The 23,555-nt window shown below is 33.0% G+C and overlaps 2 protein-coding genes across 2 annotated transcripts; one reads left to right on the top strand and one right to left on the bottom strand.

Annotated features, from left to right (window-relative positions):
• Positions 1-59: 59 nt before the first annotated feature.
• On the bottom strand, positions 60-5,801 carry LOC117690629 (uncharacterized). Its single transcript, XM_034475055.2, has 7 exons — positions 5,698-5,801; positions 5,427-5,564; positions 3,397-3,552; positions 2,998-3,243; positions 2,706-2,875; positions 2,260-2,435; positions 60-1,692 (listed from the first exon to the last, which is right to left on the bottom strand). The coding sequence occupies exons 1-7, from the start codon at positions 5,729-5,731 to the stop codon at positions 192-194; spliced, it is 2,421 nt and encodes an 806-aa protein (XP_034330946.2). The 5' UTR covers positions 5,732-5,801; the 3' UTR covers positions 60-191.
• Positions 5,802-6,056: 255 nt separating this feature from the next.
• Positions 6,057-14,067, top strand: LOC105321980 (uncharacterized). The gene is made up of 9 exons (XM_066071215.1): positions 6,057-6,294; positions 6,853-6,957; positions 7,416-7,475; positions 7,933-8,070; positions 8,920-9,075; positions 9,686-9,937; positions 10,588-10,778; positions 12,201-12,376; positions 12,813-14,067. Exons 1-9 carry the CDS (start codon positions 6,198-6,200, stop codon positions 13,984-13,986), a joined length of 2,349 nt encoding a protein of 782 aa, XP_065927287.1. The 5' UTR covers positions 6,057-6,197; the 3' UTR covers positions 13,987-14,067.
• The last annotated feature ends 9,488 nt before the right edge of the window (positions 14,068-23,555 follow it).

Raw genomic sequence — 23,555 nt, 5'->3', positions numbered from 1 at the left:
GAAAACCCCCCCAAAGATTGGCTTCTTTTTTGATAAATTAAAATAAATCAAATATCAAATATATTCCAAAGTTTTATCAATTATTTCATACATTCAATAACTACAAAGTTCAATTTCAATTCAGTACTTGCATCATCAAGTTGCATATGTGTAATACTAGGATAATATATATAGAGAGAGAGTGGATTAATTCAATCTATGCTAAGATGCCTTAAAGCTGGTATATTTTTCTTTGGTCTTTTAATTGTTTTTGGAGACTGATGGGAACTTCCTCTTTTAGACTTCTTACATGAAGCTTTGAATTTCCCTGCTGTCCAGATGCCTGCAAACAACAGTACACCATCCTCAGAATAGGCTCTAATTCTCTCCAACGGAGTAATCTCCCCTGAACTCTCCATTAATTCATTCATAAAACTGAACCTAGAGGCTCCAATTCTCTGATAACATTCATTGACTTTTAACTTTGACCAAACTGCACTTATTAGCATATTCTTCCTCTGAGGGATTTTGTATATTTGGAAAAAAATCAAGCCATAATGATCCAATGCTTGAAGCCGCAGTTCATCTAAAAATTCATCCTCAGACATGTCCTTTCTGACCCAAGTACTGGGCTTTTCTCCCACATCAAAGTTTCTTGGTTTGATTGAAGAATTATTTACTTCATCATCAGAACAATATTTTATATTCTTTTTCCTCACTCTATCAGAATTACTTGTTCTGTGGGATCCATATCTTGAATCCATATTAGTTCCATATGTTGGATCGTACTTGGTTCCATGTATTGAAATGTTCAGCTTTTGGCTACACATGACTTCTGTAGGATATGATCTTTTTTTCCCGCCATTGTTACCCAGTAATAGATTATCTGTATTAAAATTAAACTTCGACGATACTATAGAAACATACATTTTTTCTAAATAATAACACACAGAACAAATAATAACATCACCCTGGCTTTGTAAATCTAGATTTGAGTGTTCAGAAATTTCACGCATATATGTTATGTGTTGTGTAAATTGTCCACAAATATCACGTGGTCTCATGTAAATAACAGCAGTATAAATATCACTCTGATGCATTGCATCTGTACATATTGATAACAAATGGATTCTAAAACCATTACTAATGTGATTATTCATATCCTCTTCTGTGCTTGAGTCATCAATATCAACATTATGATAAATCTTATAAAACCAATCAACATTTGCCTCATTCAAATTCCAAATCATGTTGATGTAATATTCATTTTCATACTCGACCAAATCAATGTCCTGCATGTAATATCCCTTGGATTTCATAGCACAAGCTAATCCATCCACGTTCCTCAATGGTATTAAAATATGATACACTTGAGCCCTATCCTTGGATGATATCTCAAAATTCCTAACATTTTCTCCCATATATTTTAGACCACTCAAGTTTGAAGAAAGTTGAAGAGATGACAGAGCAAATCTGACGAGTCCATCTAGATCTTGGTCAGTTGCTCCAGCATTGAACAACAAGACCCATGAATATCCACACTTGTCTCTCCTGAATGTGGTTGTGGTCCCATCCATGTAGCCAGTATGACCCCAGGTTTGACCTTCATCCTCAACATCAAGTCCTAGTCCATACCATTCACTTCCTTTTTCAAACTTTGGGCATGCCAGCATCCGGGATATAGACTCCTCTGATAATATTGGGTTTCCTTTCCTGTAAAATTAATAACTTTTCACGTACATAACAAGATTTCGAGACATGCATTTTACTTTTATAAAATTCCTTTTTGTTACTGTGCTTGCATCGATGTTGTAAGTACAAACCGCATATGAAATGATTCTTATGATTGAATCATTCTTATATATCTTATCAACATATTTTTACAATAATATTGATTTTGATATAATATCAGTTACATCATATCAATTTGTGATTTGCAAGTACTAGGTACTTTCATTATTGTACATTATTTCATATATACATGTATGTACTAATCTTTATCATCTTCACAAACCAAGGGTTTTTGGTCCACTCCGCTCCCCATAAATGGGAAGCAGAGTGGAACAAAAACCCTTGGCTAGCGAAGATGATCTTTATCAACTATGCAACAAGTATAAATCTTGAAAACAGAAGTACTAAAGAACTAAAATAAGCAATACAAAAAAAAGAATTACTCCTATCGACCATTTACAAAGAGATATAACCCCCCCCCCCCCTCCCCACGTTTAATAAGAGTAGGGGGAGGGTTAAAGCTAGGACGGATATGCAACCTAGACCTACCAATGCTCCATGTCCAATGTTGAGAGAAGTGTCAACAGTTGTAGAGGGGAGGCAACCAGACCTCCATAGGAACCCGTTCCCTGCATGTGGAATCCCCCATACTGCATGGTCCATATTTCTCCTTGATAAGGCAAGATACTGGGATGGGTGCTATCACTGTTTTCAAAATATCTTACCTTAAAAATAAAAAGAAGTTACCTTACTTATGTAAAAATATTTTGAGATAAAAACATTATAAATACTTTCATAATATATAAACAGTAACAATTTTTACTTAAAAATGTATATACCTGCACAATGCAATGACATTACTTTTTATGTAAATTAAAGTTTGATTTTAAAATACTTAAAATATTTATTTATTTGATTCTTTGTACCAGTAACTTTTATAGACTTTCTATCACAGAAACCTGTTAGGGTATATATGTATAGCTAAAATCAATTACTTCATTTGGATGCAGTCTGTGGAGTTCATCTCCCTCATATACCAACAAATCAATATCTCCTGCTTTGTTGATGACATCATGAAAATAGATATGGTAAGGAATCCCTGTTATTTTTTCTATCACATGTCCAAGCACAAGGTATCCAAAATTTGAGTAACCATGTCGCGTTCCTATATAAATAAGTTGTATTGATGCACATCTAGGGATTAAGCCTGGTACATGTCAAAATTGCATACAAATTTAAAATTCAGAACCACACATACACAAAAAAAAAATGAAAAGAAAGATTTACCGGGTTTAAAATCAAGCTTCTGTTTTATCATATACTGAATAAGATTGACATGATAATTAGTAAAGAGCTCCTCTGGGGATATGGACTCTTGGTCACCCAGTGGACAGACAGTTTGGGGAGGGATATACACTGGATCCACCCCTGTTTCCCTGTCCCAACCACCTGAGTGCTCCAACAGATGTTGTACTGTAATTCTCTCTAGAGCTTTAACACTGGGTCCAGCTGGCTTGAAATTTTTCAATATTCCTTAAAAAAAGTAGAATATTTGCCATGATAAAAACAATTGTCTCCTTTAAATAAAAATATTTAATACTTTATAGCCATGTTTTTAAATTGATATACATTAAAATTTAAACAGCCACCTTTTAAAGCAATTTAAAGTTCTTTTTTATGTTTTACCTTTCCCTTTCCTGCAAAATATTCTATCATTTAAGTGGAGTTTGTGTTGTTCTATTAGTTGCATTAGAGCAATAGCTGTGATGGTCTTTGAAATGCTGGCAATTCTGTAGTAGGAAGTTGAAAGGCATCTCTCTCCACAGCCAGTCATACCATATCCTTTAAATACAACAAAAATTTAAATGTTGGTGCTTTTCATTATATATCTCCAATGAATTAATCTAAACCAATTTGATTTAATTTGTCTGTAATGATTTGACACAAGACAGACCAGTATGGAAGTCTTGATGCCAGCATGAAGAGGACTATGTAAATGCAAACAACTCTATACATCACCTCTATATAAAGCTTTGATAAAAATTGTGTAGATTTATCATTGTATAGCATTATATGTAACTTTCATAATAATATGTACTACATCTAATAAAATAGCATTCCTAGTCTACAGAACAATCCAACAAATTCAAACATGATGTGCCTTAGATCTGTTCACTTTAGATCTCTAAGGATGCTAGTCAACAAAAACATGAACAATTTGATGTAAAACAACACAATCAAGTTTTTTGCAATCCATCATAATATAGGATCAAGTTTTGAGGCATAGCTTTCTGTATATGTAATATCATACTTCTAATGAAAACTTTATATATATTCTACAATGGTTGATAAACAAGCTCAACAACTTTATTTGAACCATTTTAACAAGAACTTTGACTTTGGGTAGTTGTGTCAAACACCAATGTGACGTAGGCCTGTCTATTTCATTGCTAACCACTCAGCCATTGCTTTTAATTGAAATCAACAAGATTTGTCTGGCTTTTGAGATAAGTATTTTGAGATAAGACTACGCAATTGATGCATATTTCGCTTGAAACCACGTCATATCAAACATGTTTTGACGCAAGGAATATGGCAACCCAACAGTAGTGCAAGGGGGTCAATGATTTGGGAGGAAACCAGACCACAGAGAGAATCCTCATGTCCAAGATGATGACCACCATATGGAATTTTTATAATACATCCCTGTTTTATCTTTATTTCCATTAGATTTGCCCTCAGCAATAAGTCAAACTTCATCAGGGGAGTCTCAGATTAGGCCAAAAAAAAAATTATTCCTGTCGCCCGACCGACCCTATCTTTTACCCTCCGACCCTAAAAGTTTTTTTGTGATCATGGTGGTGATCGGTAACTTCGCCAGAATTTCCTCAGAAAGAGAAGTGAAGATGACCAAGTCTTCTGAGTTCATAATCGTGTAAATTAACCTCACTGACGAAAGAATGATAGAAAATTAATCTACAAACATTTTTACTGCATAAATATACCTTGTGGTGAATAACTTGCGACTATCTTACCTTCAGGGGTTATAAATATGGGTGATGCAACAACATTCTGTATATTGGAAATTACAAAAACAATGTTTATAACTTTAAATCCTGATATTACAGTTAGTCAATAACCTGTTATTAGTTAATAACTGCAATAAATGTTAAAATTATCATAAAACTGCTTTCTATATTATCTTGAGAATTAAACAGATCCTCTACATAACGTACCGTAGTAAGTGGGTCAAAGGGTTGGACTAATACCCCAAATACACGGAAGTACAGAGAGTGATTTAATTAATCATGTTGATATTGACATTAAGCTAATACAATACAATAATATTTATCCAGAAAAGGATAAATACATTCATACATGTAGATTAAATTTTGCAAATAATATTAGTTTTTATTTTTAATTAAAAAATTAATCTATTTTTTTTTCTTTGCCTGTATGCAGCAACAATACAAAGACCTTTGGAAATTTTAAATCATCTATTTACATACTGAACACTGGGAATATACATCTCTCTCATTATTACACACATGCTCCAAGTTTTTAAAAATAAAATATGTTTTAAAAATAAAATTTTTTTCCTACCTACCTACCCTAATTTTTTTGGTCAAGTGACAGGAAACAGGAATATTTTTTTTTTTTTGGCCTTATGTAAAACAATACAACTTAACAATTTTAATTAGTAAAAGATGTATTACCTTGTCGGTGGATGACTCGACCATTATATGACACAGCAATAGAGCCACCAGATATTTTCTGTTCCCTCATAAAATCGGTGATTATTGAGTCAAATCTCTGTAGCGACCCATCAGCATCTTCATTAGATTCACACAAATCTATAGTTCATTGTGAAAAAAAACCGCAGCTGAGTAATCTCTTATTACAATTACTGATGCATCAGCTAACTATTTGTGCACTGGAAAAAGCAAATAAAGCATAGATTTATCGGAGAGGTAAAAAATAACTTACCAACCGGCACTGAATATATTGTTGTCATACACATCTCTCATTCTCTGTGAGTTTTCTCAAACCAACAAATACTAGGAAATTCCTCGTGGCACATAAAATTAAAATGCATTGGCTATAGTAAAGTAATTGTTATATATCCGAAATGTTACAATTGATCAAAAACAGGAATAAAAAATTTGAAATTTTCAATCAAAACAGAAATCCACTATTTCATTTTTTTAAAAATATATCTGTCACGTACAAATACATTAAATTTCTGGATTTTTTTTTCGGGATTTACATTTCTCTCTTGATTTTCTTTTTATAGGCGTTGTTTGATTTCCTACTGCATGCTACAGAATTTTTTTTCAACAGACAACTTCACAACCCCAAAAAAGTGCAAAGTTATGCCGTGACACAAGTAACAATGCAACGCAACATCACCATTAACTTATTCCCTATTTTTCTGATGTAGAAAATAGAAAACAATAATTTGTTCGGCTGCGCAAACATCAGCAAAAATGACGTCGAGTCGGCGCTCAATCTACGCGGACCATGCTGACCAGAGCATCATCAAGGAGCAACCGGTTAATTTCATCCCAGTGGATGATTTGACAGGTAGCAAGAATTGAATCACTTCTCTTAAATGAAATATTTTCAAAGAATTTGGCTTGAATATGAAGAGTAATCTAATATGTAAACCGTGTGACCGTTGGGCCAAGGGCATATTCAGGTTTATGGTTTAAATGTAGACATTACAATTTGATTATGATGTAAAAGAGAGAACAAAATTTATTTGAAAATACATAGTTGGATCTGCCTCCCTTTACTCAAACCATAATAGACTTCATGTGGTGAGTCTACAATTATAACGCCATATTTTAAACATTATGTTTGATTTCGAAAATATATCCTATCCTATGCTTTGAATTGTTGGTTTTTTAGTTATCTAAATATCATATTCTTCAGATTAAAATATTCGAAAGTTTAAAAGATTTAAGAGGTAATATCATCGAAAATTGCCAGTCATATAATGATCGAGTTTACATTGTTTAAAAGATGGCAGTGCCCATGCACTTGTAGATAATGAAATCTCTCTTTGTTCTGGTTTCTGCCAGCATCACAGTCAAAATAAACAATTATAACTCAAAAATGCTAACTTCACAATGATTACAGAGTCAATGCAGTGTGGGTTTGAACTTGATGCAAAGAGTCATGCAGGTGAAGCAACATCCCCGTGCATTTCAATTAGAAAAATAGAAGAACCGATATCGGGTTCTGGTAAGAAGTCTTTTTTAGTCAAATATAATAGTTAGTGGTTTATCAGCATATTAAATTAAACAATACAAATTTTATGCTCTACATCTTCATCTGTATCCTTGAAAACCCTCTTTTCTTATGTCTGTTTTGAAAGCATATGCAAAATTGATTCCCAAATATGATAATGTTCGTATATCTGTCATCATTCAAAAAAATGGATCTATTCAAGTTCTTGCAACAGGTTAATAATTGACCACGTTAACCACATTACATCATTGATATCAAGGTTTCCATAGCAGCAAGAATATATGCACGGCAAGCAGATACAGCAATTCTCCATGCTATCTGCCCTAGTGGGGACCAAATTTCAATTCTGTTTCTGTGATTTATAGCAATATAAAATTTGTTGATAATTGCTTTGATTTAAGATAGAGTCAAACTCCATACGGTGTACTATATCATCTTTCTTCCTCATTCAGATGGTCAACAAGATGTCTATGGCAGCATAGTTATAGAACCTGATTACTCCTCATCACAAGGTAATTCTGCTTGTAATATATATACTTAATGTGGTATGGGACACCTGTCGATAAAAGACATTACTATCAAAATACTTGCATCGAATTAAAATTTTCCAATTTTACCATATTTGACCAAAAAATATGTTTTAAAAATTTTTTGGAAGGTAAAACCTTCGGGACTCAAACCCAATATTTGGGAAGAAAATACCTATAAAATTATACATGTACTAATTGTTTATTTTGATAAGAAGTACAGCACAATGTAGAGGTGTCCCATAGCAACTGAATTATATAGTTACATGTACTGTCATTTAAGAAAAGTAAATATTTTAAAAGTTTCGAAGCTGTCACTGAGGCATTATAAATGAAATCATTTCTTAAATAAACTAAAGTCATAGAGATATTATAATGATAAATGAATTCTTATTTTTTTCACCAGAGATGTTTACAAAAAAAATGTTTCTCCTTGTGATAGGGAGCTATGAGCCAAATGAGGCTAGAGATGAAGATATGACCTTCTTTGACCAGGTCATCATTAACACTATGAGAGAGCACAATATCAAGGGAGGATCTGTGATCATCGGTCGAGAGGGGAAAATACTGTACAGACAAGGTGAACTGCATTATCAATTAATCTTGTACCATTTCATACCAGTAGATGTGAATTGTTCATGGTTTTGTTATTTATATGTAGAAACATGTTCTCTCTGTAGCTTTATTGTTGAAAATTTTTGTGTTAGTATTTTCTTGTTCTGAAGCTTGAAAATTGAAGAAATATAAAATTCTACTTAGTATGCAAAATGTGCATGTTATTAAGATAAAGGTAACAGTAGAACTTTATTGCTAGATATATTTTTCAAAGCAAACTAAATGGTCAAGTCACAGCATTAAAATAGCTCTAAGCTAAACAGTTTTTGCAGATTCCTTGAGCTACTAATATTAGTAATTTTAATTTTAAAATTCATGCTAGATTTTCTATAAACACACATACATGAACTAGTGAAAGCATTTTTGACTAGAATGAAAAGAGTTATGAAAATTTTCATTGTAATATTATGCACTAGTAGACTTAATCATTAAAATTTATTAGATTGATCAAACAAGGACTTTGCTTTACCAGATTTTGTAAATTCCTTATTTTACATGAATATTTACTGTATATCCGGTAATTTTTGCGATGATTTATTTTTCGCTTTTTTCACTTTCTCTTTTAAATCGCAAATTACTGAATGCGCAGAAATTATGTTCGATATTATTTTCTATAGGAAACTTTTTAAATCACAAAAAATGACTGACACAAATTAAAAATGCTACACACTTTTCCCATTTTCGCAAATTTTGCGACACGTGAAAAAACAGTCTAGATTTTGAAATCTGTGAGGGGTGCTTCTTGCAATTTCATGCAGATATTATTTCCTTAGATTTTATTAGGAATTTATAGTATCTTGTGTATTTCCTACAGGATATGGTCAAGATTCTGCAGGATTATCTGCAACTTCGTCTTCCAAGTTTCCCATTGGTGACATTTCTAAGGTCATCACTGCAATGGCTGTGCTAAAACTTAAGGAACTGGGATACCTGGAGCTTTCAGATGAAGTGATGGGAAATGATCAAACCAGTATGTATAGGGTCATTATGTCCAAAAGAATTATTTTTTTAGTTTTCCAGACTAAAAATCTTAGTAAAATATAAAGCAGCATACAAGTACCTGTATTCTAATTTAAGTTATTCCCCTTTTAAAATAGGAATTAAATTAAATTAAACGCAATGCATTGGTGCCTGAGAAATAATCAGTGAAAAGAGTAGATGTTACTAAATGTGTACAGATCTGTTCATTCACTTTATTTCTACTCTTATAATGTAAGTTTTTGTTAAAATAAACAATTAGCACTACATTGAATTTGTTTTAACAAACATATAGTATTTCTCTCAGTTATATGAAATATACCTGTTAACCCTCCTGCATCTCGCAGGAGATCCCATAAAGTGGCCAAAAAATCTAAAATTCTAAAAAGCAATTTTAAGACAGTTTTTTAAGTGTATTTTGAACACAGCTTTAATTTTACTTTGCTGTCTTGTAGTTTTCTTTTCCAAGCCAAAACATTTTTTCACTTAATTTTGTAATCAATCTGACATCTATGTCTAGAATTGTAGACTTACAATAATTACAATCCTTTAAACTCACTTGCAGTTTTACTTGAAAAGTAAACATTTAATTCAATTAACAGGTATACTAAAATTGGAGCAAAAGAAAAATAAAGAGAAGTTTGATAGAAGGAAAAGGAAAGCTCATGTCATTTCTAGATCTGTACAACACTTGTTACAACATACCGCAGGATGGGATGCAGCCAAAGAAAACGACATCATTGGAACCAGGAAGTTAAAGTTGAACAGGAAGATAACTAATCTTGCCAAGTGCTCCAATGCCAAGGAATTGGTGATGCGACAAATGATGTTCAGACCCCCTGATTTTCAACCAGGTTCAACTTTTTTCTCCCTTTAAACAAGATGGGACCATTGTTGTTTTTAAAAGTGACCTGAATTACAATACAATGTTTATGTTGTCATATTGACTTTATATATGTATGTAGCAGTGTAAATTAGACAAGCTTTAAAAACCTTAAAACTATTATCGATTTAAAAAATAAAATGAACATTTTTGGCAAAAATGAACATACCAAATATACAGACATGTAAATTCCTTTTGAAATATTTTGAACAAGGCTGTCAAGGCATCATCAGTACAAATATAAGCCAAGTATATTTGTGAATAATGCTGTGGATGAGTTTACTAATTAACATGCTGATCATTTTTAGATAGATAATGTATACCTTTATTTAGTGAGATGTACCTACTGTACAATGTACACATACCGTTTATCCAGTAATTTTCGCAACGATCGCATTTTCACTTTTTTTTGCAATCTCTTTTAATTTGCAAAATAACCCCAAATACACAGAAATTATATCCTGTATCATTTTCTGTAAGAAAGTTTTTAAGATGCAAAAATTGACTGACGCATATTAAAATTGTTACAAATTTTCCCCATTTTCGCAAATTTTTTGAGACGCGAAAAAAACACCAATATACGGTATATATTTATAATACATGTATGTGTTGTGTTTCCAGGTACAAAACAAGTGTACTGCCACCTGAACTACCTTTTCCTTGGACTGATGATAGAGGAGCTGACAGGAATGTCGTATATGGACTTTATCACTGACATGTTCCATTGTCTGGGAGTAGGTTCCCTGGAAGATGTGGACTACACTGAAGATCTTCAGAAGGAAGATATTTACCTTGATGGCCTCCAAAATATAGTATGTCTGTACAATGTATCTTATTGCTTAATGCTGACAAAGTGGTGTTCATATTCAATCTTGATAATTTTTTTGTTATATGTAACTGAGAACCAATATTAAATGCTAGTAATCTGTTTATGAACTTCAATCATTCTTAGCTGGCCATTTGCAGCTCTCATGATTCAGTTTGTTACTTTTATGTTTTATAACATTTGCAGACATTGAAGTTACATGTAATTTCTGATGTATGTTAAACATAGTAATGTATAAATATTTAAGTCGCACAGTAAATTTGTTGAAGTATTTGAATATTGAGTGCAAAGATATTTAAGGAATGGGGCAGTTTACGCTTTATAAATCGTGAATCGGTTTATAAAAAAAAGAATAAAATGTCCCAAGTTATGTTATACTCTTTTAAAATAGGTAGAAATTGAATTTATTTCTTATTATTTAGTTTTCTACAACTAAAATCAGAAAATTGGGCACAGTATTTAAATCAAAGTACTGAAGTACTGACGGGAGTTGATTTTATCGATTATCATTTATTTTAAAATCAACTTATCTTGCGTGGCACTTAGTTTCTAGTCTGTATTTAAATTACGCACTTTTTTATAATATGAATTTTAATTAGACTTTTCAGACAAGAATTTAGAGAAATCCCATATGAATCATGTTGTGTAATATTTAAAGATAGATTTCAAACTACGTATTAGTAATCGAAACAATTCTAAAAATTGTATCATAATGGATCCAAGCACTATTGATATTGAACTCCAGTCTCGTTCAACCAGACGCTCAGCTGTATCCGTTAATCTCCGACATCCAAGAGAGCCTCTCTGTTTGTCGGAGATTTACGGAGACAGCCGAGCTTTTGGTTGAACGAGACTATATTTAACTCTGGCGTAGGAATACATGAGACTACATAAATATCTAAATTGTTCGTATAATATAAAATCTTACTATTTTCAAAGTGTTTATAGATAAGTTTCCTTGAAAAACAATGCTTCAGCATACATTACATCTAATTTTTCTATTATACTTACTTTCCTACATCACAATATATATGACACACATGCAAAACATATTTATCAGCTTGAAATTACTTTTAAATTTTGCACATATTAACATCAGTTTTTGGGAGTTGATTTTAATCAACTCTCCTATGCAGTCCCTCTGGCAAACCGAAAGTGAAACAGTGTTTGGACCTAAGCACAAATCATCACCGCTGACAAGTTTTAGTTCTTTATGTTTTACAATATAAATGAATTTGTTTAGCCAACCAAATTAGGCAGTAAAACCAGAATTACTTTACTTAGTAAGATATGCCAATTACTGGGTTCTTTTTATTTAGATTTCTGAATTCTACCAACATCTATTTGTGCATGTACCGTTATAAGATTATAAATTTTGTAATATGAAGTTTGTTACTTTGGTTTGCAGAAGTTTTGCGTCTTGAAAAAGCATGAAGCTCCTGCTAAGTTTCTGCACGGAACTACCAAAGATAAACGAAAGGAGGATGAACTGTTCCTGTTAGAGACTGCGGCGTACTGTGGACTTATAGCTTCAGCGGAACAACTGTTCAAGATTTTCTCTTCAGTAGAACTCTCATTGTTTCAGTCAGTAGTTTATTACCCACATCTATCTTTAATGTTACATATAAGACATATGTTGATGTGTACAAGTATTTTGGAGTTTTTTGCAGTTTTGAACTACAATTTAATTGGGCACAATAGTGCTCTGATAATATACTGTGGTTTCATCAATATTCGTTGAATACCAATTTTCGTGGATTTCATTGTTTAGTTGAAGTGCAATTTTTATTAACATTCTGTATTGATATGCCCATTGGCCACGAATTTACGTATCCTTGAAACTGTGATTTTCACTTTATCCATGAAAATTGATACCCTTGAATATTAATGAAACCACAGTATACAGAAACATCCAAAATCATTGATATTTTATCATTTGAGAATTTAAGTTATTTGAAGAAATTAAAAATTTTGAAAATGATTTATCTGTGCAATTACCAGTACATTTATTTATTTACAGGAGATCAGTTCTGTCCAAAGACTCTGTTACTCAGATGCTGGAGCGACCAGAATGCTGTCCTGACACGGAATGGTATGGGCTGGGACTAAAGGTATCGGACAACGGAGAGAGCTGGGGACATTTTGGGAGAATACCTGAAGGAACCCACTCCTTAGCTTTCCGAGACCAATCCGGAATCACTTGGACTGTGTTATTCAGCCAAGTGGAAAGTGGATCTCAGACTTTGGATATTGAACTGGGTACCATGATGCGGCATGCATTAAGTGTGACGCCAAGATTTTCTTCGTATTCTTCTGTGCTCTTTAAGCACGTTTCATTCCTGGGAATGGAGGTGTCCTTTTACGGGATGTACTCCTCACACATTGACCAAGTGTTTGAAGTCTTTCTACCATTCAATTTGATAGAAAACCATTATACGACCATGAAACAAGAAGGCTACTTCATGCACCACATTGATCTGGTGAACATGAGTGAAAATATTTATGCAAACATTGTGTGGAATAAAAACGAAGGAATTCAAGATTGGTTAATAAGGAAAAACAGCATTAATTCACAAGAATTGAGATTTGTAGAAGAAAAAAGAGATGTGATGCAAATAATTTCATCGGGGTTCAAAGTTCATACTGTAGCTACTTGTTCAACGCAATCGTCATTCCACAGTGTCATTGTTTTCAGGAAAAAGACTGATGTGGACACAAGGTTGATACAGAGGTTCTTGATCATAGTTGTAGAAGATTGCAGCCCATGCAACCCATTAAATAGATTAGTGTCCGACATAAGCAACATGGTTGTTCTATTGTCGGTGTGTTATATTGGTGAGATCAAACTTCTGACAGCTGTTACCGAGTGCGATCTTAATAAACGCAGAGTACGGACTGAATTCTACATTGCCTCCAACTTACAAGCTTTCTCTCGAAATCTTTTAAAAGCATCAGAGATACGCATTGGCCTACAACATGTACAGTTCTACAAAAACAAGAGAACGAAAGAAGTCTGTGTGTGTGTTGTCCTATCAATGAGTGCTAAGCTTACTAACACATGTGTGTGGGGATTAACTCGTTATGCTTTTATGCAATCACTGGCGAATTTTGTGAAATCTGATAGCCTTGCAATTGATAAAATTTGTACTTACGTGGACGAAGGAAAGATTTACTATGCATATTTTACCACATGATTTAAAATTGATGTGACAAAATATAAATATGATATGTATTTCCATTTTCTTTGTTTTCTTATCAGATGTATAATAGCTTCTTCCGGAAACTCTATGAGCTCATGTCATATTTTAATACATGTATCTTTACATTATCATATTTTTCCTTTTACATGTAGCTACAGTACATATAAGAAGAAAGTATGTCTGTAGTTTGATCTGGAAACCCAACAATCATGAAGTAAGCATAACTTGGCGAGTCTAAATTAATATGCCTTAAAGTTTATGTTTTAAATTGAAAACAAACAATATTTAAGGCATAAATAATGTTAAAATATATGTTAATTATTATTGTGTGTGACGAGGTTTTTATTTGGTCTTGGAACAAACACATGATCAGAATGGCGTGCCTTGGTGTAGCGAGGGACATTCGCTCTCAAGCAGGAGATTTTGTAGGGATCAAGATTTATCATATATTTGTGGCCACCAGGACTGATAGTGGCCCAAGAACCTTGTAGATCTTTAATTCATTTTGATGAATATTTTTATTTTTTGTGAATTTCTCAATCGATCCTGAATGAAACCGATTTAAATACATAATAGTTTTATGGAAGTGATTTTTTTTTAGCGAAATTGGCCAGATAACAGGCGAGGGTCTAGATTTTTTTTAGGATGGAAAGAGGGGGCGGGGCATTAATTAATAATTAATTGATAAAATGTTCCACTATAGATCGAAAACAATCCGTTGTAGCGGGAGAGAGAAGATGGGAGAAACAATAATACAACGTTTCCCCATTCCACAATTCGGTCTAATGTATGACGTACTTTAAATCTTTAATATTTTTAATGTAGAAAAGAAGTGCTTGCAACGGGGGGGGGGGGGGGGGGGGATACAAGTCTGCAAAGAAATATAACAAACGTAGAAAAAAAGAATTTTGCAGCCCTTTAAAAATGATTAAGTAAATAAATCAAGACCAACCAACTCCTAAACAACAACAATTTAGCAAGATTGTCAACCAAATGAAATCTGATGACAAACAAAATAGAAGACATTTCAAATAAAAATAAAACCTTTTACATATTTTGCATACATCAATCACATTATGTGGTTTAAAACAGGTCTAGATCTTCAATCTACGTGCCTGAAGGAATAAAACATAAAAACAGGTCACCTTTTCTTTTACTCATTGCGAAGTCAAATACGTAACTAAATTTTTAGTAGGTAACAGTGGTAGTGGTTATCTTATAGTTATTACGAGTCTTGGAAAAAAGAATACTTTCATCGATTGAATTTTGACAATATCAATAACTTAAATGGAATAAGCGAATCACCATGTGCGAATCTAGAGGAAAAATGCCTTGAGGGTCTGGATCCCCCATTGGAAAATTCAGGCTTATATCATATTCACATAGTAGAGTGACCTTAATTAGGCTTTGGACACAAGCTGGTGTATGGCGTCGTTTTAGAAAGTGGAGGGGTCATACAAGATGAGGGGTCGATTTGCATATTCGTTAAGTTTTCTGCATTAAATATGAGAAAAAGACTTAATTTTTTAAAAGGTGAACAGGCGAGCCATCCCAACCTTTGGCCCACATGTTGCTGTCTGCCTGGGGGCAAATTCGGACAATTGCGCCAAAAAAAATCCTCCCTCGCCTCCCACTTCGTCAAAAGAATTCTGGGATCTGTACCTGATAATGTAACAAAATGCAAGCCATTTTATACTGCCAAGAAGTCCTCTGTTCTTGTTCGGATAATCTCGAACGAACATAGAATATTAACCTCCATAACAACATTCAGTCTGATTATGGTTAAATATAGCGAATATTTGCCTCGTTTCCTTGAAATAGAACTCGATTACTAATGCTAACAAAAGAACATGTTTAATGCATATTCAATTCAATAATGAACACACCGATACATGCCTAACTGTAAATATGCAAATACAGGGTGGGAAGGTGGACGTAAAGCGCGAATGACTGAAATACAGATGCTCTCTAACATAGCATGCGATCTAACATACGGGTATTACAACGCGATACCTCTTAACACGCTAAAAATAGCAACCACGTGTTCGATAACACTTTTTAGATTTATCAAACTGCAAAAAATATTTAACACTAATTAGTGAGAGTAAATTGTTAACCTCTTCTGAAGGCAAACCTACTGACACCCTATTTACGTTGGTACGTACATGAGCAAGAAAAATACCACATTTTACTGTTTATCACTCGTTCGAATTCTCAATTATGAAACATTGATAAAGAATAACAATGTGTACACATATGAAAAATATTGTGTTATTGTTTTAATAATATTTAATATTTAATAGATAAAATAAACATATACATGGATTTCTTTGTACTACAGTAACTGGTTATCTTGGTTTGAATCAAAATGACAATTTGTAAAACTTTCAGTATCTAAAATACAAGTATCTGTATTTATAAGATTTTCATTATCTAAATTGACAGCAATTACCAAATGTAATAAGGTTTTTTTCGGTACCTAAAATAACATTCGTGTATTCTACCAATTGTAATAAGATTTTCACTATCTAAAATTACATCTACTGCTAACTATAACCAACGACTGCAATTGTAATTTAACAACAATGCATAACATGTGTATACATGTGGTTAATATAATTTTAAGTTGAGAAAGGGAAACATCATTTTAGTTGTCGTCGTAAAGTCTTGTTATAAAGTGAATATCATCTTGCAAGTCTTGCAAACTGCATTTGAGGTAGACTGTGTATTCTGGTTGGAATTTGAATGGCAGATAAATTCATTCCCGCCTTATTGTAAAGATGTCCATGAAAACTATTGCCTGAGTTTGAATTATTTCTCTTCATTGCTTTATACAACTTTTCATCAAATACCCATGTTCCCATGGTTGGACTGAGAGAGTCCGTATCGTTGTCAACCTTAGTAGCAATGCTGGTATCATTGCGCATGACCGGAAGTATTTGTAAAGGTGATGGCGTTGGTGATTCCAAACTGCATGTTTTAAAACAGTAACGAAAAACACCAGTGCAGTACTGATTGCAAACTGCATCTTCATCCGGGCATGTTTCAACACTGCACATGTAATATTTGTCACCACATTTCTCAACACAGGTAGAATTGGTTTTCGTTTTCACAACTGGGCTCCTGGCTAAACCAGACATTGGTCCTCGAAAGACGTGGTAAATGTTTCCTGGCCTAGAGTTCACGACAACAGGAAGAGAGTGACAGACGGGAAAGTTAAGAACAATCACAGACACGAAAACACAGCACAAAATCTCCCTGGCTCTCATAATACATCAATCTAGACTTAGACACGTTTGTTGGGAGATACTTGTTCTACAAAACAAAACAAAAATACAGATGAAAAAATATACATTGAGACCTTTAAATACACTTTCATTCTTATCCCTATATCCTGACAATGCAGATACAGTTATCTTTGAGGGTGATAATTTTGAGGATTAAATCTGGTCTAAACAGGAAAATTCCAGATCGACTCATCCTTATCTGTGTGGAAGAGCGGTAACACGGTGGTCATACCACATGTACTCTTCTGATGTCCTTACAAAATTCTCTTGATACTCAAAGTTTTGAAAGTATCTACATGTAGATTAAAAACGTAAGTGACACGGTATATTGATGTTGGCTTTAAATGTTTTGTTTTTCATTTTATAGCTACATTTCCATTTTTTTCCTAATGGTATTTTTTTTATTTTAGTAATTCTTTTATTGTTATTTGCGCTAAAAGAAAAAACTTTAGAATTAAGTCATGAACCATGCAATGCTAGACATAATGTATTTTCAATACAATGATCTTCTCTTCGCGGCATTAAACATTGCTTCTTTCCTTAATTATGATAAACAAGAGGCCATTTATTTTTTTACTGTGAAAATCCAATATATTCATATTTTAGACAATTTTGTATCAGTTCCACTTTTCTTGATGATTCAGTTGTATCAAAAGAATTCTATAGTAGTACCGAAATAACGGAGTACAAACCCTACCCCACTGCATGCCAGTATTGAATGAATTACTTATATATATCAAAACTAAATACCGTTATCAATAAGCAAAATATAGAGCTTTTGAATTTAAAAAAAGTAATAAAAGGTTTATTTAAGAAGTAAGTCTGAAAAATGAAATAAACCCTTTATTCTTAATTTCTTAATTAAAATGTATACATGTATATGGCGATTTTTTCCTCGTGGTGCAATTGAAGTATCCCATACAATTCTATTTTTTTAATTAAATATTATGGTTATCAATTGGTGATGCATTAGATTAAATAGCTTTAACTTTTGAAAAATTATCATCATAAAAAATACTGTGAACACATAGTTAAATCGTTATAAAAATAAATAAGAATAAATTAACAAGAAGATATGCACAGGTAAATAAAACCCACTGCACCGTAAGATGTGTTGTATTACACGTACGTCATCAATACATATAATATTATACGTATAATACATGTATGTTCTGCACTACTCAAAAACTTCGATCATTCTACTACGAGTCTGCTCCTATTACTAATTAGGCACTGCGGATGTCATTATTTCAAGTACTTACTTTCTTGGTATCGCTTTTGTATTTTAATGATCCAGAAAAGAACAAAAATACGTATTAATGACTCGTTCATCACTCTTACTATGAGTAATACTTACTGGGGTTTGAATTGAAGTTTTACGGTCATATTTAAGAAGGAGTGACTAATTGAAAGTGAAAATTATTAATGCACTTTCAGCGTAGGTTATAATCATTCTTCTGAACACATAGATTACACCTTGTGCACAGAAGTCTGTCTTATTTAGATATCAAAGAGAGTATAAAGATAGCAAAAAAGCTACGTGTATATAATATAAGCGTTCATCAACGAAAATATAGGGTGGGGGTGTAGGGAGAAATATACCTGTACGTCACCCTATCGCATTGTTTTTCAATGCATGGTTATCAATGAGTATTTGTTTAAGAATAAGGACAGTCTTCCGTTTGTCTCGATTTCAATTCTAATTGAATACGATTTTTTAATAATTATATACCTAAAGAAAATTTCATTCAAATAGAAAATTTAACTTTAAACGACTTATTAATATTTTATATTCTCGACAATGTATAGAAATCTCAATCTGTCTCTCTCTGCTGTTTTCTCTCTGTTCTTTCTTTTCTCTCTCTCTCTCTCTTCTCTCTCTCTCTTCTCTCTCTGTTCTCTCTCTCTCTCTCTCTCTCTCTCTCTCTCTCTCTCTCTCTCTCTCTCTCTCTCTCTCTGTTTGTTCTCTCTCTCTCTCTCTCTCTCTCTCTCTCTCTCTCTCTCTCTCTTCTCTCTCTCTCTCTCTCTCTCTCTCTCTCTCTCTCTCTCTCTCTCTCTCTCTCTGATATTATCATTAAACTGTTTGAGACGTTTTTCAAATATCAAGATTTTCCTCCGATTCATCCTAACCTGTTTCAGCTTTTAATACTTTAAGAGATAGCCTTTGAAAAATGAACTGTTTTAAAAATACAAAACCGATGTACTTTGATCAATATAAGTAGGATCTTCATTACTTACCGTTCGGAGATGTCCACGCGTGTACATAGTGATTCGAACAGGTGCCCGTTCTAGCCATAGCAATGTTAGGTAACTCCAGGGATAGATAACCACAACTTCACACGGAGATTCTCCCCCAAAGAAACTTTTTAGTCAGATAGCGGTGAAATTCGTCTGTGTGATCAGAACTGTCAGCTTTGATCGATGGTAGCCCGCCACAATAAATAACCGTTCGCCGATTTGACAAATGTCAAATTTATTCCGACCGGTTATCATTAAATAAAACAAACCTCATTTGCGTTTTAGATGAAAGAGAAAAAACTCAAAGGCATTTATTCAAGCTTATTATTCAGATTTTTAATTATTTCGAAGACACACATTGCAAGTCTTTCCTATAAAACGGTCTAGACTAAAAATATGATTCAAGTAAAAAAAAAAGTTTTTAGCAATGAAAACAAATATACAATAATATTAATGAACTCTAAATCAGACAGCATTTATAAAAATTTAAGATTTAAAGTGTGTTGCTAACTAGCGAGTTCTAAAAAGTGGAATAGAGGTAAACATAATTCATGCACTTTCCAAAATAAGTATATATCGATGATCTTAGAATAAGAAGTACAGTTTTTTTTGTTATTTCGTCATTTCCAAAAAATTATCTTTTAAATTAACTGGATGCATATACAAAGAAAGAAATAATCAAATCTGTATTAGTTATGGTTTGATCGTTTATTTATCTGTAGACTTTGGATAAAAAAATTAATCATATATGTACGTTCAACATTCATATAACACTGGTGAGTGATTTGTATTAAAAAATAATACATGTATGTTTGACATCAGTGAACTATTTTATTTTGATATCGTCTCAGATGTTTGTGTTTATAACAATTTTATTGAAACTATGAAGATCATTGTCAGAGAGTTTCATGGTCTTTCACATGCAACAGATACAACCCCCCCCCCCCCCAAAAAAAAAAAAAACAACTTGAGTAATATAATAAATTTATGTGAATATACTTTTAAACCCGAATAAAGGCATCATATTTGATCTCTTTTTGTATTGTATTTAGATAGTTAAATTGCCAATAATGAATTGCATGTACATGCAGGAGGTTGTAAGGTAAGGATTGCAGTGGCTAGCTCTACAATCACTGAACTTTATGTCTCGCGTGTGACCCATCTACATGTATCAATGTCTTTTAAGAACCAACATTGCACAAAACTACGCTTTAGAAACCATATCTTGGATGATTCTACATTCATCCAAGACTTGTCATAACGAGGCTTGGATGTTTTTCGCCAGATCTGCATTGTTGTTCCTATATAGATATATTTTTGTATCCGTTTGTCATTCAGCAAGTTTTAATCGTTTTTCGGTAAATGTACATAAATTTTTCTTGTAACATTTATGCAGATTTGTTCAATCATATCCAACTAGTTTATCTAAATGCTTAAAATGTGGTTACTGTTAATTTCGTCCTTCAATTTTCATAATATAATAATTCTGCCAGAAATTCTTTGATTGGATATATGAATATCCATGACATACCAATCCAATAGATGATAAGAATTTATTACAGTGGATCGGAAGAAAATTGAAAGTTAAGGGGAGGGGGGGCTGGAAAATTCGATTCCGTTGGGAACTGGGGGGGGGGGGTAACCTCATCCTACAAAAAAAATCCCAAATCATGAAATTCCTAATCCGTGGGAGGGGGGGGGGGGCAAGTATACCTATGACTCCAATTTTCAATATCACTATTATTTCATTCTTTTTAAGGTAAATTTAGGAAAAAGTGGAGAGGCTGAACCTCTATGTGATGCTATGTGCCTAATTGTTAGGTCTAACTTTGCAAAAAAAGTTGGGGTGGGCTAAGCCCCCAAGCCCCCCCCCCCCCCCCTCCCGGTTCCGACGCCTATGCATTATTTGGGTACGATCGGTTAGTATCTTTCGAAGAAAATGTGTTATATTTTTACCAAGTTCATATCTTAAAAAAAATACAAAGAAATATTTTAGAATGTACGATTGTATTTAACAGTGTACTACATGTAGCCTACATATGTAACTTAACAGTACATGTAAATATTAAAGCCTTATGCCCCCCCCCCCCCCCCATTTTTCATTATAGTATTATTCCCCATTTTTCCATTTCTGCATTTTATAATTTTCTCTGTCTCTCTCTTTCATTTCGTGTTTGGTGAGAAAATATTAAACATGGTTCAATTTTTTTTTCAATACATTAAACATCAAACAATATGCACGTTGCATGGTAAGCATTAACGCTGGGAATGGTTTAGGGAAATACAGTTCATATTGGAGATGCAATCATTCGACAAAACACCGATTTAATCAGTCAAGAGAGAGAAAAATTGCTTTAAAATCCAATGCAAATAGAACTGTTTATTATACAAAACAAACAAATTCAAAGTTAGATACATTATGAGCACTTAAAAACTAATTAAATAATAAAAAGCCATTCACAGTTCGAAATGTTCCCCTAGGCTTTACTAATAACGAACGAAAAAAAAATGTTTTTTGAATTATTTTTCAGGACTGTCTTATAAGAAGACGCCTTTACTAATTGAAAGAATTTTTAAAAACTTTCCCTGGTCAATTGTTCAGTAGAACTACATGCTTTAACGTGAACTCCACACAATGCAAATGATAATTGTGTAACAAATAGTCGATGAGCAACTCGTCTAACAGTGTCCAATAAATCCCTGGCATACAATGATATCAGTTTCACCCAGTAACTTAAAATATGAAGTTTTCGAACACAATGCAGATGCTCAATACAAAACTATAGCTTCTTGAACATCTAAACTTGTGCACGACAATTTATCACAAATTTTGATTTTAAAGAATCAGCTGAATATTTGTAAAGGACGCTGAGCCAGTGACACTGAATATTTTAAGGTGCTGGGGAGCGGGCCACATAAAAGGGGCATACTCATACGCGAGTATGAAGTTGTATCTTTCGGAAGATTTGGAAAGCTGCGTTTACAAAAAAAAAAAAAAAACCATGCACAGATCCTGAATATTTTTCTCGAAGCAGTGGGTCTTAGGGATTTGTAAACCGAGAACTACATTTCAATAAATTTACTATGTGACTGAATTTGATAAGTTAAAAGTGTCCAAGGGTGAATGGGTTCCGGACCCCTATCCCCTTAGATCCGCGCATGGATAAACGTTTTTATTTAACAAAATACGTGTATATAGTCTGATATAATAGTCTGTCCTCCATAATTCTTCTTTTTTCTCCTTTCTTTCTTCGTTGTACATATTGTATATTTATGCTTATTTACGATTTTTACTGCCTAATCAATTAACTCATAAAATGTACTTCTGATTTTTGAACTGTACATGTAAAATTAATTCTGTTTAACCTCATGTACCATTTCATGGGTTGAGTGAATAAACTGAATTGAATTAATTTGACTTACAATGTGCTTATCTATATCCCACATAGCCTTAATTCTACCTGAGGCAAAGTCACACATAATCTTTTAATTGACATACTTGTCATTTATATGTTTTTTGACATGATCCTTTATTTTAAGTAACCCCTTTGTACATGCTGTGTGAATGTCACAAGCTACTCAATTACTGCTTGGTAATTACTTTCTTTATACTGTTTTGTCAATTTTGTGTTCTTTCATTTTTTAAGTTAAAGATTATAGGGAGTTAGAAAGAGCTGTACGTTATATCTCACTCAAACGTTCCATGGAAAAGTCTAAATTAACACATGAGAGCTAAAATGTACGAGAAACCATAAATCACCCTTACACTACAGTATGTTTCCTTATAGGTTAACGAAGCTCATGTCGTGCGTTTCTGTTGACATGTAGAAAGTAAACAATATTACATGTAACAATGTTTATATAATGTTGTATAATTTAAGAAAATAAATTACAAATTGAATAGAAAATTGAGCTAAAAGAACAATAATTTGAAATTTAAAATTTTTTTGGGAAAAAAATTTTTTCGGGAAAATTTCTCGGTCAAAAGGTCTACCCACTGAGCTGTGCTTGCTATAATGATCAAAATAGCCTGCGGGC

The sequence above is a fragment of the Magallana gigas genome, chromosome 9 (genome assembly GCF_963853765.1).
Source record: "Magallana gigas chromosome 9, xbMagGiga1.1, whole genome shotgun sequence".
Taxonomy (NCBI): Eukaryota; Metazoa; Mollusca; class Bivalvia; order Ostreida; family Ostreidae; genus Magallana; species Magallana gigas.
This window is presented reverse-complemented; position numbering and strand designations above follow the sequence as displayed.